A 19,805-nucleotide genomic window follows, 5' to 3' on the forward strand; every position below is an offset into this window, starting at 1 on the left:
TTATTCTGACGAGCAATGAAATTTAGTCTAGAAGGTAATTCAGTTAATAGTTGATCTTGAACATGTGAAAGCTTTGGATTTATCCTTTGTTAGGGTAATCTATTGAAAGCTATATCTTGAGCTTTCCTAACTTCTCTATCTTGGTGGGACTCACCCTCAAAATTCTATATCCCTTAGAGACTTTCTTGGGACTTTAAGTTTTGTGAGGCTAGGTCTATAGTAGGCATTATTATAGGTCATACTCCTATTCCTAAACCCTAGCTTTTCTTTTTTTCTTTTCTTTAAAAAAAAATATATATATATATATTTTGTTGATTTTTTACAGAGAAGAAGGAAGAGAGATAGAGAGCTAGAAACGTCAATGAGAGAGAAACATCGACCAGCTGCCTCTTGCACACCCCCTACCGGGAATGTGCCCGCAACCAACGTACATGCCCCTGACCGGAATCGAACCTGGGACCTTTCAGTTCACAGACCGACGCTCTATCCACTGAGCCAAACCGGTTTCAGCTAAACCCTAGTTTTCTGTTATCATGGCAAGACATCTGAAGTTTTAGCAAACACTTTACTACCCTGGCTGGGTTGCAAGTACAAATTTCCCAGTATTGCTCTACATCTAATATAAAAATTCCACTTTCATCCCCATATTAGCCAATCTCTGTAAAAGACAGGGGAGTCCTGCCAAAACCGGTTTGGCTCAATGGATAGAGCGTCGGCTTGGGGACTGAAAGGTCCCGGGTTCGATTCCAGTCAAGAGCATGTACCTTGGTTGCAGGCATATCCCCAGTAGGGGGTATGCAAGAGGCAGCTGATTGAAGACTCTCTCTCATCGATGTTTCTAACTCTCTATCTCTCTCCCTTCCTCTCTGTACAAAATCAATAAATTAAATTAAAAAAAAAAAAGACTAGGGAGTCCCATCCAGTGAATGTGCACCCTAGTCCTCAGCCAAAAATTCATGGCTGCTTCTTCCTAGTAGTCTATTTTTATATACATTATGTTTTTTATTTACTTAGAACAATGGTTGGCAATCTGCGGCTCCCGAACCACATGCAGCTCTTTGGCCCCCTGAGTGTGGCTCTTCCACAAAATACCACGGCCTGGGCGAGTCTATTTTGAAGAAGTGGCGTTAGAAGAAGTTTAAAAATTTGGCTCTCCAAAGAAATTTCAATCGTTGTACTCTTGATATTTGGCTCTGTTGACTAAGGAGTTTGCTAACCACTGCCTTAGAACATTTCCAACAGAATCAAGGGACCCAAGAAGGTCAATGAGTCAAAGAACTATGTAATTTTTAAAACTGCAGGAATCTTAAGAGATTTAGAAAATCCTCTTATTTCAGAATGAAAAACTACAGACCTGAAAAATCGAAAAATCAAGTATGTATTGGATTTTCAGCTGTATTATGTTTTGCAAATAAATATTCAGCCTCACCAATTTCAAAATGTTTTCATTACTTCATCTCATTTGATTCTCACAACAACCTCATAAGGTAGGCCCAAGTACTATCCCTGTTTTATGGGTAAGCAAACTGGCTCAAAATGTAAACATATCCTTTGCTACAATAACAGTATTATATTCAGGATTTTCTGATAGGGAAGGTTATGATTAAATGGATGAAGTACAATCTTCTACATACAAAGCTTGAGGGAAGTTTTATGCATTTACAGAGTGAGTAACTACCTATATGGTATACTCTGAATAACAATGAAAATGAAGATCCTGAACAGAAAAAAATGTTTAAAATCCCAAATCCCAAACATCTCTCAGATTGATAGTATATTAGTTAACAGATTTTCTTACAATAGTTATTGCAATTTTTCTTATCATTGATGTTTGTCTATCTCTCTCACTCTCCATTTCTCTCTCTGAAATCAATAAAAGCATATTTTTAAAAAATAAAAATGTGGTTTCTTCTGTTTGGAAGTTACATCTGACCTTAAATGGCTAAAAGGTGGAATGGACCTAGGGTTTTCGTTGTTGCTGTTGTTTTTCTTTTATTGATTTCAGAGAGGAAGGGAGAGGGAGAGACAGCCTAAATGCCCATCAGCAGATGAATGGATTAGAAAACAGTGGTATATCTACACAATGGAATACTAAACTGCTCTAAAAAAAGAAGGAATTCTTACCATTTGCAACAGCATGGATGGATCTGGAGAGCATTATGCTAAGTGAAATAAACCAGTCAATGAAAGATAAATACCACATGATCTCACTCATTTATGGATAATAAAGAACATTACAAACAGTTAAACAAAAATAGACAGAGGCAAAGAGGCATTGAACAGACTTTCAAACTACAGCAGAAAGGTAGAGGAGGGTTGGAGAGGGCTAAGAGATCAACGGAAGGACTTGTATGCATGTAAATAAGAAGAACCAACAGACACAAGACACTGGGGGCGGGGGACGAGGGCAAGTGCTGGGGGAAAGGAGGCAGGGGAGAGGTTAGTTTGGGGGGGGGGGAGACATATGTACTACTATTTGTAATATCATAAACAATAAAATAAAAATTTAAAAAAAAGAATCATTGATCAGCTGCCTCCTGCACACCCCACACTGGGAATTGAGCCCGCAACCAGGCATATGCCCTGACCGGGAATTGAACTGTTACCTCCTGGTTCATAAGTTGATGCTCAACGACTAAGCCACGCCAGCTGGGCTAGACTTAGGTTTAAGGGAGGAGGAAGGCAAGGAATATTTAGAGTGATAGGTCATTGATTCCACTTTAGATCATAAGGAATAAAAATATTTGAGAAAAATATTTGTAATACACATGCCTAATCTTGTGAGAAGCTGAGATTATGGTCAAAATTTAAAACTAGGAAGAGGTAAGTAACTCTAATAATTACTACATTTAATAAATACATTTATACCACTGTCCTGTAACAATTCAGAGCTCCAACTAAAACTATTAGTTCTGATGAGGAAAAGATGTTAAGAATAATCGAGATCACATATTCTGTAAGATGGATAGCATTCAAAAGTTAGGTATCAGGGTAGAAAATGAGGAGTCAGAACAAAAGACTTAACCAGGACTAAGGAACAAATACCAAAGTCACAAGAGATAGTTTATTATAGATCATACAAATTTTGCTTTATAATTTTAATCATAACTAGTCCCACTAGTGTTATTTGTTTATAGTTATACCTTACATAATACTTTGTTTTCTTTTTTCAATTCAAGTGTAGGGAATTTTTATATTAATTTATGTGATTTCTTATAAAATATTTAAAACTTTATTTTAAATATTTTATTTTAGGTATTTTAGGTTACTGTGAAAAATTCTTCCAACTCTACTAAAAGTCCTATATCATTTGTCTAATGACTAAAAACATTTGATGTTAGTATAAGTAAATGTGGCTTTACAAAAAATACTGATGTTCTTATATTGCTACTAGGCTGTAATTTGCATAACTATTTTCAATTTTGTGTTTAATTTGAAAGACTGTTATAAATCCACAAATAGGTGTTTTTGTGTTTTTTTTTTAATGCCAGAAACTCTACAATAAATTTTAAAATGAAATACTGCAGAATATCATGAGATAAAATAATTTAAAATAAACTTTTTTAATTATTCAGGGTATAAAGGATTGATCACCTAATTATTCCATTCCTAAATAGACTAAACTTTTCCCAGTAACTATTTTCTATAGCTTTCTTAGTCCTAAGCATATTCTATGTTTCTCTCTTAACAGGAAGAATTTTTTAAATGTCAGAATTCAGATGATATTATTGGATTCCTTTAGGCACATATAAAAATATATTTTCCGTTTGTGGTAAGTTAGATATTTCTTTAGCCAAAAGGCATCTCAAGAGTATATAATTTACCCCAAAGATGTTTGGATTTTTTGCCAAGTTTAGTAATGGGAAGCTATCGATACTTATCAAACAGCTCTGGATCCTCAATGAAACTAAAGAGCTCTTCTATCACTTCTCCTAAAAAACCAGTTCTAAAAATAGTCAAATCCAAAGTTTGATAAAAATTGTATTCCAAATAAAAGTTATTCTTTTAAGTTTTATTTGTAATGCCAACGTAGGGTGAGACTATAGTAGTTTAAATTCAGGGCAGTAAAAAATGAGTCTGCTCATCTAGAAATCTCAATAGTGAAGCTCATAACCTAAATTAACACTTAAAATTTATTATGGTTATTAGAGTAGACATTTATTATTTCCCTCCTTCTCCCATGCATCCTTTCTTTCTTAGGGAAAGGGGCTAACATAAAAGTGGAATAAAAAAATAATGGCTAACAAAACCACAGCATAAGGAAAAGAACCAATGTGGGACATGCCAATAAAAACATTCCTCCTCTTTAGGGCTAGCTAACCAACCCCAATGTTTCTATTGAATAATCGTTGGCAGGCTTCCAAGTGAACAATTCCACATCTCCCTAAAATCAAGGCCATCATTTATCTGTAACAGATACTCAAGAATTATAATCATAATGCTAGGATGGAAAAGAATATTAAGACGTTCCTTTTGGTTTAACTAGGTCAGGATTACTCTATTGTAGTGTTTTACCAAAGAGTTTTCTATACAAATGGACCCACAGCTTTTTTTTTGAAGACTTCTTATTTTAGATTCACGGTCACATATATGCATGTTTTGGTCTGTTTTGAACATTGCATTGCCCTCACATTTCTCCTACATTTCAAGTTCTCTATAATGAACAACTCATTTGACTTATTAAATTAGCAATAATTAAACAATGTAAAATATTTAATATATGGTAGGGTTTGCCATGATTATAGAATGAGAAATGTGGTTGTCATTTCCAATAGCCAAAAGAAAGATACTGCCTTTCTCCTTTTAAATTTTGCTTAAAACATTTTCTGTTTTCCTGCAAATCATCACCAGAAAATAGTTAACAAGCTAATAATGCCCACTATTAAGTGCCCCCTGTGCCAAGCATTGTTCTCAATTCTACATATTAGTAATTTCTTGTTATTGTCATGAAAACTGAACGAAGCAGAAATAATTATTACCATTTTTGAAGAGGAGACTGAGGTATAGAAAGGTTAAATAACTTGAGGAAATCATCTACACCAGTGGTCGGCAAACTCATTATTCAAAATGCCAAATATCAACAGTACAACAATTGAAATTTCTTTTGAGAGCCAAATTTTTAAAACTTAAACTTCTTCTAATGCCACTTCTTCAAAATAGACTCACCCAGGCTGTGGGATTTTGTGAAAGAGCCACACTCAAGGGCCAAAAAGCTGCATGTGGCTTGCAAGCTGCCGTTTGCCAACTGCAGATCTACACTAATAAAAGAGAAAGGTGCTTTCGACAGTACCTCCGCTATGCCCACCAGCCAATCAGGAGCGAATATGCAAATTAACTAGACAAAGATAGCAGCGGCCCTGCTCCCCAGCCACTCCAGGCCTATGGGAGTTGGAGAAGTCAGGCACCAGGCCTGAGGCTGGCTATGGCCATGGAGACCAAGAAGCCACCTGCCCCATGATCGTAGGCCACAGAAGCCACCCGCCCCATGTCCCAGGGGAGACAGGAACCGGGCCCCAGCACCTTAGGCTGGGTGTGCCCGGGAGACGAAGAAACTGCCTACCCTGTGATCCCAGGCCATAGCCAGCTGCAGAAGCCTCACGTCCACCTGCCCCACATCCTGGGGGAGACGGAGAAACTGGGCCCCAGCACCTAAGGCTGGCTGCAGCCTGGTAGATGGAGAAGCTGCCGGCCCGGGATATGGAGAAGCCACCCAACCTGTGGTCCGGGGCGCCAGCACTTGGGGCTGTGGCCCAGGTGAAGACACCTGCTCACCATCCCCTGGAACTGCAACCAGCCTGGGTGCCTATGGCTGACAAGAGGGAGGGAAGCCTGAATCCTGGGTGCCTATGGTTGGCTGGAGGAGGGAATCCTGGGTCCAGGGTGCAAGGCCAAGAAATAGGTGGTAAGGGGCAATCAGGCAGGCAGGTGAGCAGTTAGGAGCCAGCAGTTCTGGATTGTGAGAGTCTGACTGCTGGTTATTCCCTGAGGGGTCCCAGATTGGAGAGGGTGCAGGCTGGGCCGAGGGATACCCCCTCCCCCCATATAAATTTTGTGCACCGGGTCACTAGCAGAGCTCATAAGTTACTGAGTGAGAATTCAGACTCAGTCTCCTTTATTCCGAGATGTATGTTCTTACTAGTTGTCGTAACTAATTAGAGGCGATATCAGGCAGAATTATTTGGTGGGAGTAAACTCCTTACAAATTGACGTCAGAATGAAATACATTTTTTCTTTTCTTTTTTCTTCAGTATTACTTTGTTTTATTGTTTAAAATATTATAAATAGTAAAGTCTCCTTTTTACCGCATTGAACTCCCTCCAGTATCCTCCACCCCCCAGCACATGCCTCCACCCCCCTAGTGTCTGTGTCCCCTCATTATATTTCTTTTTCTTTGTTGATTAAGGTATTACATAAATTTTGAGCAAAGTTGTAGAAACTGAGACACCCACAACCGTGGACAGATGATTAGCACAACTTGTTCAATATATGGAAAGGAGACCCAAATGTAGCAGAAAAATGTTTATTCCCGTGGTCAGCTTCATAGTGAAAAGAAATAGGAAGTTCTCTATCAGAGCCCATCCTTCATTCACAGTGTTTTCTGCATAATTATACTTAGGTTGATTGTATAGTTTTCGACTTAAGTTTTATGAATCATTACATTAAACTTACTTTTATGCCAAACTTTAAAAGATTTAATTTTTAAAAATAGGGTTTTGCCGAAACCGGTTTGGCTCAGTGGATAGAGTGGTGGCCTTCAGACTGAAGAGTCCGGGGTTCGATTCTGGTCAAGGGCATGTACCTTGGATGCAGGCACATCCCCGGTGAGGGGTGTGAAGGAGGCAGCTGATCAATATTTCTCTCTCATTGATGTTTCTAACTCTCTATCCCTCTCTTTTCCTCTCTGTAAAAAATCAATAAAAAGTATATTTAAAAAAATAAAAATAAATAAATACATAAATAAAAATAGGGTTTTAATTCACTCTTCTAGATGAAAAGAACAGAATAACTGTTGCTCCCCACACTTGATAGAAATAAGTGGCTTGGCTGACAGTGCAGTGCAAACAGAGATCATCTGTTAAGAACCACCACCTCTACAGCAGGTGTGGGGGGACACCTGACCCATTGGCCATATAAAGCCTAAAAATCATTTGGTCTGGCCTGCCACGGCATTAAATGTTTGACCAAATATAGCAGGCTAATTTTTAAGTTAATAATCCTGTATGGCCCTTGGATAATATTATAAATATCCAAATGACCCTTGGAAGAAAAAAGGTTCCCAACCCTGCTCTAAAGGATTAAGCCTAAAGTGCTGAGGTACTTTATTAAAAGAAGGTATTAAACAACTATGATAATATTGAAAATTAATGACAAAAAAGGGGGAAATTTAAGTGAAAATTAAAGCAATTACTACTTTAAAACTTTAAGTTGGTAAGCCTGAACAACACAAAACTTGTGGAAAATCTAAGAACATCATGACGCCACAGTAATAAATCATGAGCAATTGAAGAAAGTGATATAAGAGATATGCTATCTGTTGAAGTCAGGTTTTTACATTTTATTTCCAGAGATTTTATTAATGTTTATTAAATTTCTATACTACTTATATAAACTTATCAGTATACTTTAATTAGTTGCCCCATGCCTAATTGTATGTAAGTGCTTATTCCTGCAAAAACAAAATTTTGGCAATTATAGTACATTTTAGAAATGTAATCTCCAACCTAGGTTGGCAAGAGAAACTCAAAATAAAATTTAGTACTGTGGTGTGAAAAACAAATTACCACAATTCCCTTTGCATGGTTTAAAGTCAAGCATCTTTAAAAAATTATTTCAGCCCCGCCGGTATGGCTTAGTGGTTGAGTATTGACCTATGAACCAGGAGGTCACAGTTCAATTCCCAATCAGGGCACATACCTGAGTTGAAGGCTGAATCCCAGTATGGGGTGTGAAGGAGGCAGCCAATCAATGATTCTCTCTCATCATTGATGTTTCTATCTTTCTCTCCCTCTTTCTTCCTGTCTGAAATCAATAAAAATATAGTTTTAAAAATTTCTTATCTTTTCAAAGTCTTAATAATAAAAGAAAAATTTTATACAAATATACTACTACCTAGCTATAAATAGTCATTTGAACTGAGTGGGAGAGATTTGACAAGTAAGGTCAAGATATTAATACATAGAGAAAACAGAACAAACAAAACTCTCTCTCTCTCTCTCTCTCTCTCTCTCTCTCTCTCTCTCTCTCTCTCTCTCACACACACACACACACACACACACACACACACACACAAACACACACACAAACACACACACACACACAGTTGCTTCAGCAGGACCATTTTCTGTTTAGAAAAATCACATATGATACTTTGTTTCTCCCCAAATTATATCCATCCTTATTCCATTTTCTTAATTACTTTAAACCTTGATTTAATTTTCTTCTTAACTCTATTTTCTACCATGTTCTAGGAATGGTTCCCAGACCTCTTCAAATGAAATGACTTTACTCTTTCCTTTTTAAATTTATCTTTATTGGAGAAAGTACTATAGATGCCCCCCTCACTGTCCCCCTTCACCCTACTCCCATACCATCCGCAGGACTTCCCCACACTATCATCTGTCCATGGGTTATGCATATATGCATATAAGTCCATTGGTTAATCTTTTCCTGTCCCCCTACCCTCTCCCATGAAATAGGTAAGTCTGTTGTATGCTTCAATGTCTCGGCATCTTTTGTGTTCAAAATGACTTTATTCTTTATCATCCAAGAGTTATGTCTACTCCTCCACCTCCAAAATATCGAGCTTCAAGTTATATTACCAATGACAAAAAACTTGGCTTACATCACTTGCACTAAATTGCTCCTAAGAAGGATATTTGCAAGCATTTCTCTCATGCTGCTATGATAATCCTAACCTCTCCCTATTCCCCCAGAATATCAATTTCTGCTTTAAATATTCATCACTTCCAAGCCCAGATCAACTGCAATACTTTCCTAAGAGATTAGAATCTCTAAACTTTGCACTGTGGCCATAATAAGAGCAGGTGATACCCCAACATATTCTTCCTCAATTCTTGGGTCACTGTCATGACATCACAATAATCATGTGCCATGAAAATTCATACTAAGGTACGATGGCAAGATCTACTACTCTATAATCCTGGTATTCAACATTCATTGATACTTCAAAGAAGCAAAAAAGATATAATGTTAGCTTAAAGCACTAGCTGGGCTGAGAAAAGTTTGTTTATATTAGGTCAGAGATATTGCATATTTATGAAGAGAAGAACAAACCAATAGAAAGTGAGCAAAGATTATGTGAGAAAGAAAGAAAATGGAGGAAGACCTAAGAGGAGGAACCAGTGCTTAAAAATATGTGATAAAGATAAGAAAGCTAGCTTTATGAAGAAGAAAAAATATTTCATCTGAGGCAGAAGACAAAACACACACAAATACAGATAACTGCTGAGAAAAAGGAAACTGAGGGATCCCAGGACAGACTTGGTTTCAGTAAAATGAGAGTAGGATAATTAGGTAGGGGTGAGGGTTGGGAGTATAAAGGAGATAGTCCTATGGGACTTTCAAAAGAGATACTTATTCTGAGGAGGACACCAGAATTTTTCAAAGTCACAGAGGAAAACAAAAAGCATCTATTATGTACTAATAATACATGTATATATGCTTAGCAAAAATTATTACCTCAGAAAACCACAAGATGTGAGGCAAGTAGGAAAATATATACAGCAAAATTTTGCTAAAAGTGACAATTTTAAAAAATATATTTTATTGATTTTTTACAGAGAGAAAAGGAGAGGGATAGAGAGTTAGAAACATCGATGAGAGAGAACCATCGATCAGCTGCCTCCTGCACACCCCCCACTGGGGATGTGCCCACAACCCAGGTACATGCCCTTGACCAGAATCGAACCCTGGACCTTTCAGTCCACAAGCCGACGCTCTATCCACTGAGCCAAACCGGTTTCGGCTAAAAGTGACAATTTTGTAAAAATTTACTGGTAAGTCAGAGAAGAATAAGTATCACATGATCTCACTCATTTGTGGAATATAATGAACAACAAACTGATGAACAAAAATAGATCCAGAGACACAGAAGCATTGAACAGACCTTCAAACCTCAGAGGAAAGCCAGGGGAGAATAGACAGTAGGGGTACATGGGGGTAAGAAATCAACCAAAGAATTTGTATGCATAAAAGCATAACCAATGATACAAATAATGAGGTGGGGTGATGGTGAAGGCTGGGGGGCAGGAACAGGCTGGGAGAGGACAATGGGAGGGGACATATGTAATACTTTCAATAATAATTAAAAAAAGAAAAACAGCATGTTATGGGAAAGATATATTGAATAAGAATTTGTTTCCCACCAAATAGTACTTAAAACTCAATGGAAAATACATCGAAGATAAACGTTGGAAATATAAGAAAGAATGGAATTGTAACTGGAATTTAATCTTCACTGTTAGAATAATAAAGATATTATTATTTATCTTTGATAAAAAAAATATTGACTGGTGAGTGCAAAAAATGTTAATTGTTAAATATGGGAGATAGGTGTATGGGGATTCATTATATTATTATCTTTACCTTTGTATACCTTTGGAAATGATTATAATAAAGAAATATTTTTAAAAACTGTCTAGGCATTGTATGACCTTGGGATCAATATTCATATCAATAAGCTCAACGATTTGCCAAAACTTTCCAGAAGATTTCAGAGATAGATTTGGATACAGATACATTTATTATAGAGGACTTTGAAATTCAATGAAGAGGAGTAAAAATAACTCTGTTTGACCAGGATTTGTTCCAAATTTGTTCTAGGGAGTGAGAAATACAAGTTAGCATTAAATATAGGCTACATGTGTCAGGGCTAATAAACAAGGCCAGAAGAAGAAAGCAACGAGGAGAAGTACTTCTAATAAGCACGTGTATGAAGAATAAAATTAAAAACACTTACTTCATCTCCAGAACCTCCTCCAAGTGTTTCCTTCTCTCTGCCCGAAGGTTGGTTAAATGAGTTTCCTTTTCTGCCAGAGACTGTTGAGTAGAGGACAGTTTTGCTTTCATGGACTCAAGTTCCTGCTTTACCTTCTCCATGGCCATCAGTAACTCCTCCACCTGTGATAAATATGGAAAAGAGAAAAACTGATTCTCTTGATCAGTTACAATCAGAGGATTGGACAATGGGCAATTCCTGGGCCCACGAAATTGAATACATACACACATAAAAACTTCTGTACCCTTCTGGATCACCACATGAAATTTGTGCATGGGTAGAGTCCCTAGCAGCTGCTGGCTGCTGGCCGGGGCCTCCCTTCCCCCAGCTGCCTGCCCCCACCACCCCCTAGTGGTAAGTGCACATCTAACTCCCGGTCAGTCAAACTCCCACTCATGGAGACAATTTGCATATTAGCCTTTTATTATATAGGATATATGGCAAATAATAAATAAATCTCTGATCATCCTTCCACTATAATTCTTTTGTGTTTCAGCTAGAAAGAACTTCATTTTCTTTTCTTTTTTATATATTTTATTGATTTTATACAGAGAGGAAGGGAGAAAGATAGAGAGCTAGAAACATCGATGAGAGAGAGTTATCGATCACCTGTCTCTTGCACACCCCCTACTGGGATATGCCCGCAACCAAGGTACATGCCCTTGACCGGAATCGAACCTGGGTCCCTTCAGTCCCCAAGCCGACACTCTATCCATTGAGCCAAACCGGTTTCGGCATTCATTTCTTTTTGATAAATGCAAGGACATATAAGCTCAGCAAGGGACTGCCTGCCATAGATAATCCCTTTTAAGGAATTTATTTAGAAATTCCCCAGAAATTTCCATGGAAATAAGAACATAACACAGATAAAGATATAAAGAACAAAATCATCTATGTATATAAAAGCTTAATATGCAAAGTGACCCTTTAGGAGTTCAACCAACTGGGAGTTTGATCACTCACTATGACTTGCGATGACCACCAGGAGGTGGCGCAGAACGAAGTAGGGCTCCAGCCAGCAGCCAGCAACCAGGGAAGGGAGGCCCCGGCCGGCAACCACTAGGGACCCTACCCATGCACGAATTCCGTGCACTGGGCCTTCTAAATATTTATAGAAGAATTTTAGGAAATAAGAGACAAACTTGACTAGTAACAGATTTAGTATAAACAAATGATTGTTGTTTTACACTATTAAAAAGAATTTCTTTTTAAAGAAACAGCTAGAATGCAACAAAATAAGGCAGAGGTAGAGTTTTTTTCAAGGAAGGCAGGAATAATATATAGACTATTCAGATAGAGAGAAGATAGAATTCTTTAAAAATACCTGAAAAAATACTCAGGAGGAGATGACAGAATGCTGAACCATGAAAAATTAAGAGCTACATGTGTACCTTACAGTGATTTCCACTTACTCTGGGTGGTTCCCAAATCACATTTAAATAAACATGTCCATTTTAATTCAGAAACAGAAAATATGCTGATAAAATACATTATTGTCAAAAACTAACTTCGACTAGGTAATCCATCAGCCAACTGCACCAATCACAAGTTTTTCAGGTTGCTGCTTCCCAAGAAATAATGTAGGTGACAATAAACCTTTTGAGAGGTAGAGTTGAGTGAAGGCAGTGACAGGGATCTGCCGTTCATTGACTCTTCCATAATATCAATCAGTAAAACTGAGAGCATCTGGAGACAAAACTGCAGTGTAACAAATCAGAGTTGTTAACAGACCTCCTATATCAGTGGTCAGTAAACTCATTAGTCAATAGTACAATGATTGAAATTCCTTTGAGAGCTGAAAACCAACTTCTGCACATGGGCCACGAAGTTTCAATTGCACTGTGAGTGAGCATCCACACGTGGTGTTTTGTGGGAAGAGCCATACTAAAGGGGCCAAAGAGTCTCACGTGGTTCACGAGCCGCAGTTTGCCGACCACTGCCCTAGAGTGCCTCAAACCCAACCAAAGTCTCCATGTTGATTGGTAACAGCTGCTAAACAACAATAAGATACATTTTGGATTTTGCTTCTTTGTGTATCTTTTCAGAAGTCATCAAGTTAATGTTCTCAGCTAATAGCATCTTCAGTCCCAGTTGCTGACAGAATATATATTATGCAGATTTCATTTACATAAACATATATAATTCATGTAAAATCTTATCTAAAACTGAATTGATCTGATATACCAAGGTATGCTCTTACGACACAAAAAATCAGTAATGAATAGCACCATTTATACAAACTCAAATTAAGTGTAGGATATGTACATCTTTTATAAACTTATCTTAAACAGAGAAACCAAGATGGCGGCATAAGTAAACTGGTCTGCGGCCTCGCACAACAATTTCAAAACTACAACTAATATACAGGATGTCTATCACCCAAAAACACAGGAAGGCTGGCTGAAAGAGAAAGGAGCGCAAGCGCTGAAAAGCTGAGGAGCCTAGGTACAGAGGTATGTGAAGCAGGCTGGTGGTGAACGACTGGGCATGCGGCTTTTTTTCAACCCGACGGGAAACAAGCTCCAGATCACTTTGAAATCCAGTTTCTGGGATCACGTGGGGGACCCAGACGCCTACGGGGAGAAGCTGTTCTGTTGACCATCGGGTCCGAAAGTGAGGGTGACTCTCTTGCAGAGGTACGCACAGCAATCATTGTTTACTGCGCTGGATCTCAAGGACGGGGGGGGGGGGGGGGGGGGGGGGGGGGGGGGGGGGACTTGGAAATGTGGGGACTTGGAAACATGGAAGGGCAGAGAAGGCTGACAGCCATCGCTGTTTGCCACACCCCAGCCTAATGATGTCCTGAGACCCCGCCCTGCCCTGAGTACCTGCCCCAGGACCCGCCCCGCATATTCTACAGACCCACCCAGGCACCACACAGCTGCTTTTGCATATAAATGGCTTGTATTGTGGAAGCTTAACAAAAGACATTGCCCTTCCAGCAACAAAACCTCCAAGTTCCAAGCAAAGAGGACAAAATTGTAATTCTTGAGGTAGCTCCTGCTGACAATAGCTGAACTGCACCCCATTGGAGATCCAGAAACTAGTGTATCTAGTGGACGGTGTGAGAAGACACCAGATTTCAACTACTCTCATAAGGAACACGTTCATGAGACAGACTCAGTGAGCACCAAAGACCTATAGGAACAAGTCCTCTCCCATAAACGTGTCTCCAGCATAGCAATTCTTCCATTATAGACACAGCGGATCCCCAGACCAATTGGCCTGGAGGTCAATTCCTCTCAGTGACACCAACAACAATCAAGACTTAACTAGAACAAGGCTGTACACACAGTCCACAAAGGGGTGCATCAAGAGTGTCCACATCAGGCAACTGTGAGGCTGACCTGTTGAACCATATAGAACACCCAGGCCCACAAAGTGACCCTACCAACTCAGGGAAACAGCGAAAATGCTGAGAAAAGGAAGCAGATCTTAAACAAAAGAAATGGAGGAGAACAAAAGACTGGATATAGAGTTCAAAACCACGGTTATAAGGTTTTTCAAGAATTTCCTAAAAAAGGCCGATAAATTTAACGAGACCCTTGAGGATATGAAAAAGGACCAACTAGAAATTAAACATACATTGACTGAAATAAAAAATATTATACAGAGACCCAACAGCAGACTAGAAGAATGCAAAAAACAAGTCAAAGATTTGGAATTCAAAGAGGAAAGGGACACTCCTCCACAGAAGCAAGAAGAGAAGAGAATCCAGAAAGTTGAAGATAGTGTTAAGAAGCTTCTGGGACAATTTCAAATGTACCAACATCAGAATTATGGGGGTGCCAGAAGAAGAGAGAGAGCAAGACACTGAAAACCTATTTGAAGAAATAATGACAGAAAACTTCCCCCACCTGGTGAAAGAAATAGACTTACAAGTCCAAGAAGAGCACAGAACCCCAAACAAAAGAAATCCAAAGAGGACCACATGAAGACACACCATAATTAAAATGCCAAGAGCAAAAGACAAAGAGAGAATCTTAACAAGCAGCAAGAGAAAAACAGTTAGTTACCTACAAGGGAGCATCCATATGACAATCAGCTGATTTCTCAACAGAAACCATGCAGGCCAGAAGGGAGTGGCAAGAAATATTCAAAGTGATAAATAGCAAGAACCTACAACCAAGATTACTCTACACAGCAAAATCATCATTCAGAATTGAAGGGCAGATAAAAAGCTTCACAGATCAGAAAAAGCTAAAGGAGTATGTCACCACCAAACCAGTATTATATGAAATGTTGAAAGGTATTCTTTAAAAAGAGGAAAAAGAAGAAAAAAGTAAAGACAAAAATTATAAACAACAAATACATATCTATCAACAAGTGTATGTAAAAGTCAAGTGAATTAAAAATCTGAGGAAATGAATAAACTGGTGAATATAATAGAATCAGGGGCATAGAATGGGAGGGGATTGATAATTCTCAGGGAGAAAGGGATGTCTGTGTGAGGGGTACAAGAAGAGACTGGACAAAAATCATACACTATGGATGAGGACAGCAGTGGAGGGGAGGTAAGGGCAAAGGGTGGGGTGGGGACCAGGTGAGGGGAGCTATGGTAGGGGGGGGGGGAGAAACAATTGTAACAATCTGAACAATAAAGATTTATTAAGATTAAAAAAATAATAAAATAAAAAATAAACTTATCTTAAACACTAGTGCCCAGGTGTACAAAATTAGTGCATGGGAAGAGGATCCCCTCAGCTCGGCCTGAACTCTCTCCAATTTGGGACCCCTCAGGACCTCTGACTCCTAACCACTCGTCTGCCTGAGACCTGATCCCCCTAACTGCTCTCCCCTGCCTGCCTGATCACCTCTAACCTCCTCTGCCTTTGCCCCACCAACATGGTTTTGTCCAGAAGGTCATCTGGAAGATGTTTGGTCTAATTAGCATATTACCCTTTTATTAGTGTAGATGCCACTTTGTCCTAAAAATGCAGGTTGTTCCCAGGTTTTCCTATTGTGGAAGGGGAGCCTGCAGTAGCATCTTGGGTTCTGACCAGGGCTTATGCACTTGTGCTTTATCTCGACAGATGTGATTCCTAGAAGAAGGCTCTTGGATGTACCTTGAACATTTCTATCGAATTTGCCAAATCATCCTCCAGAAACATTGAACATTTTTTGGAGGTTGAACTTTAAACTCCCACCAGCAACCATGCATGTACCCTCCATCCTACTTTGATGCCAATATCATTGATTTCTCCCTAGAAGCTTCCCTCCTGTCAGCCGGAACTGTTTGGTACTTGAGCCAACCTCATTGTTCAGCTGGGGACTTGATTTCCAAAGATAGAATTATGGAGGAGGAAAAATAGTTTTCTTCTACCTTTCTGAGTTCTTAATTGAGGCCCTTCTAATGAAAGATAGATTACCAAAGAAAAACAAAAACTCATTAACATGTGTACCTTGTGTATATGTGGGAGATCCCAGGGAAAAATGAGTAACTCCCCAAGGTGGCTTAGAATGCAGATTTAAATACCTTCTTCCTAAGGAGAGGGATGGGAGATGTAGGCCTCTTAGAGGAGAGTAAAATGATTTTTAGGAAAGATGAATGGGGGTTGGGGGGGATAGTTTGTAACAAAGTTTGGTTGTGATGTCAACTTCTATTCTCCTGTCCTGTGACAGGAGTCAGTCTTCTCTGCCTGATGGCACTTCTCCTGTCTAAGCTCCTTTTGGGGGTCCAATTTTAGGCAGATCAGGGGACTTCAGTGAAAGTCTCTGCATGCATTTGCTATTTTTCAAGCATCTGCAGCTCAAGAGCATCAATATAACAAGAAAGCATATGTTGGGGTGGCATGTTCTCTGACCTTCAGAATAAATCCAACAAAGCTTGTTTCCTCTCTTAGATGATTTGCCACAGAAGCATTATTCCCTGGAAACGGTATTCTGACCAGACCTTCCTGGGAGTGGTCATAACATACCGTGTTTGTAGAAAGGTGTGGGCCACATCACTAAAAAATCCAGGGGCAGATTTCTCATCTTGTGGAAACGGAGATAAAGTTATGATAGTTTATCTCCATTTCTACAGGTTTCTTGCATGTTTGTGTCTCCGCTGCCCTCTCCCACAGCAGCTCCAGTGCCTCGGCCACAGGGCTTGGAGCTGTTGGGTGCCAGGACTGCAGGTTTGTGTCTCCATCCAGCTCCCAACAGCCCCAGTGCCACTGTGGTGGGGCTTGGGGATGCTGGGTGCTGGGCCTGCGGTTTTGTGTCTCTGATCTGGCCCCCAGCAGCTCCAGCATTGCCTGGCCGCTATGGGCATTGCCAACTTTGTTAGGTTAATTTGCATACTCCCTCTTGATTGGCTAGTAGCATAGCAAAGTGATGGTCATTTGCATGTTTTTCTTTTATTAGTGTAGATATGTAAAAATATCTCCCTCGCAACCTGTCTTTCACTACCCAGGTAAGAAATGGTATCAGTTTCCTATATAACTTGGAGACATATTCTATATGTGCACAAGCAAGCCTGTATAAATAATCTATTCTTCCTTTTTACACAAAAGGAAGCCCACTCTATGCATACTCAATAACTAAACTTTTCACTAAATTTTTAATTAAAACATGACAAAAATACAGAAAACTAAACAAATAATAAAAGTACAACATGAAGAAATTTCTCAAAACGAATACAACTATGTAATCAGCACAGACCAATAAACAAAACATTACACCCAGAAAGCCCCTTCAAAACCCCTTTGCTAGTAGAGTAATTATTATTCTAACTAAAGGCCCAGTGCACAGATTCATACACCAATGGGGTCTCTGAGCCTGGCCTGTGGGGATTTGGCCGAAACTGGCTTTCTGACATCCCTAAGGGGTCCTGGATTGCAGGAGGGCAGTTCTCGGGTGATGCACCCTAGAATCAGGCTCCCTCTTCTATGGTTCTGAGCACGTCACCCAAGAACCACAGCTGCCAAGTAAACTGCAGCTCCGCAGCTCCTGCATTGAGCATCTGCCCCCTGGTGGTCAGTGCGCATCATGCTTCCAGTCAAAGCGTCTGCCCTCTGGTGGTCGCCACACGCAGCCTGCTGTTCAGTCATTTGGACATCCCTCACTAATCCCCCTGCCGACCTTGTCGCCCCATTCAGCCTGTTGTTTGGTTGTTACTGTGAGGGTGTCCTGACCAATTTGCATATTACCCTTTTATTAGTATAGATTAAAAATCACCATTTAACTCCCTGGGCTTAGTTTGTGGAAGGGAAATTTTATTACTGACTTTATTTTTTAGGTTATTGTTTTCATATTTTACTAGTTTTGCCAAATTTCATTTTTTCTTAGTATTTGTTCATTTAGTCTAAATTTTCAAATGTACTGGCAAAAATACCCTGTCTCTTTTTAATACCTGTAGGAATTGTAGATATGAGCCCTTTATCATTCCAAACATTATTTACGGTGCCTTCTTTTTTATTTTTTTAGTCTCACCAAAGGCTATTCAATTTTATTAGTGTTTTCAAATGACCAATTTGGGGCACTGTAACTACTTTCTTAATAAGGGGAGAAAGATTGGTTATCATTAGATTCTCTGCCAGGGGCTCTCATTGGCCTTCTCTTTAGGACTGTCAACATACAAAAACAAACTTTCATGTTTAACAGCTTATCAAGTACTTATCTTTAAATTCCCTCCTTTTCATCCCCTGACATGAGAATTTCTTACTTTCTTGCCAATTTATGAATACATATTTTATTGGCTATCTTCCATTGTTTCTGTGGAGTTATTTTCCCAGAATATAGTCTGCCATGTTTACAGACATATTTTATCTTTCATTCCATTCTTTCATTTATAGAATTTTGCTTGTTTCTAAAACATAATTTTCTTAAAGATTGCTTAATTTTCCCAATATTTGAGTGTGAGGTCCTCAAAGTATTTCTACCTCAGACCACATATTCACTCAAAAAGACTTGAAAGCATGTTAGTATTTAAGGCAAGAATGGTACCATAAAGCAGGATTTCCAAATAATCATCTGACTTGTGCTCTGGCTCCAAGACAGAGAACCAGTCTCAAGTTCAAATTGAAAAACTTCGCACTTTCTGTTACTTTTCCATAATCCTGAGAAGACAGTCCACTATTTCTATTTAGATATTTATTCCATCACATGCCTACCACACAGCAGTTGTATAGTTTTGGATATAGTCACAGAGAAATGATGGTAATGAAAGTTGAGTAGAAGAAAAGAAGAGATACATACCATACTAAACAATGAGAAAAATTCTCCACAATTTAAAAATGTGTTTGAGGTCACAGCACAATTTACAAAAGCATATGTTTTAAGACATTAAAAAAAAAAAAAAAAAAAAAAGACCATACAAGAGCTGTGATTCAATATGTAACTTAACTACCTCCAGTAACATATTATGAAGGATGCTTGATAGTGTACAGTGCCAGCAGGACCAGATGGTTTGCTTAAATCACAAGCTAATAAACTCACTCAAAATAAGAAGGGAACAAATTATGACTTTACCACGGACCCATTTTCCTTAAGAAAGCAAAGCAATTGTGTGCTTCAGGTGCCGGCAGACTGTAACTTCAAGTTTCCCACCTTCTTCTGTTCCACAACTGAGAGTAAAAGACTTTCTATAGCTTCAAAGTGCTAATGGAAAATCTTGTTATAATTTCTTGGGAGATTAAGAGGCATAAATCTCCAAAGGGTGTGGGGAGAAGGGAGGGAAATAACAATTAGAAGAAAATAAGAGTGGTACAAAAAGAAAATTACCTAGAGGTTAAGAATTCATGACATGCCGAAACCGGTTTGGCTCAGTGGATAGAGCATTGGTCTTTAGACTGAAAGGTCCCGG

The 19,805-nt window shown here is 39.0% G+C and overlaps 2 protein-coding genes across 13 annotated transcripts in view; one reads left to right on the forward strand and one right to left on the reverse strand.

Annotated features, from left to right (window-relative positions):
• Window positions 1-19,805, forward strand: part of RAD52 (RAD52 homolog, DNA repair protein) — a 493,030-nt gene that overhangs the window by 182,659 nt on the left and 290,566 nt on the right. The window lies entirely within an intron of this gene.
• ERC1 (ELKS/RAB6-interacting/CAST family member 1) overlaps window positions 1-19,805 on the reverse strand; it is a 402,974-nt gene that overhangs the window by 168,517 nt on the left and 214,652 nt on the right. For all 11 annotated transcript variants that reach the window (XM_084878772.1, XM_084878773.1, XM_084878770.1 and 8 more), the window contains one exon: window positions 10,979-11,139. In XM_084878772.1, the coding sequence (XP_084734898.1) occupies window positions 10,979-11,139 (161 nt within the window). The remainder of the gene's footprint in view (window positions 1-10,978; window positions 11,140-19,805) is intronic.

Source organism: Pipistrellus hanaki (genome assembly GCF_964339955.1).
Source record: "Pipistrellus hanaki genome assembly, chromosome: 3".
Lineage (NCBI taxonomy): Eukaryota > Metazoa > Chordata > Mammalia > Chiroptera > Vespertilionidae > Pipistrellus > Pipistrellus hanaki.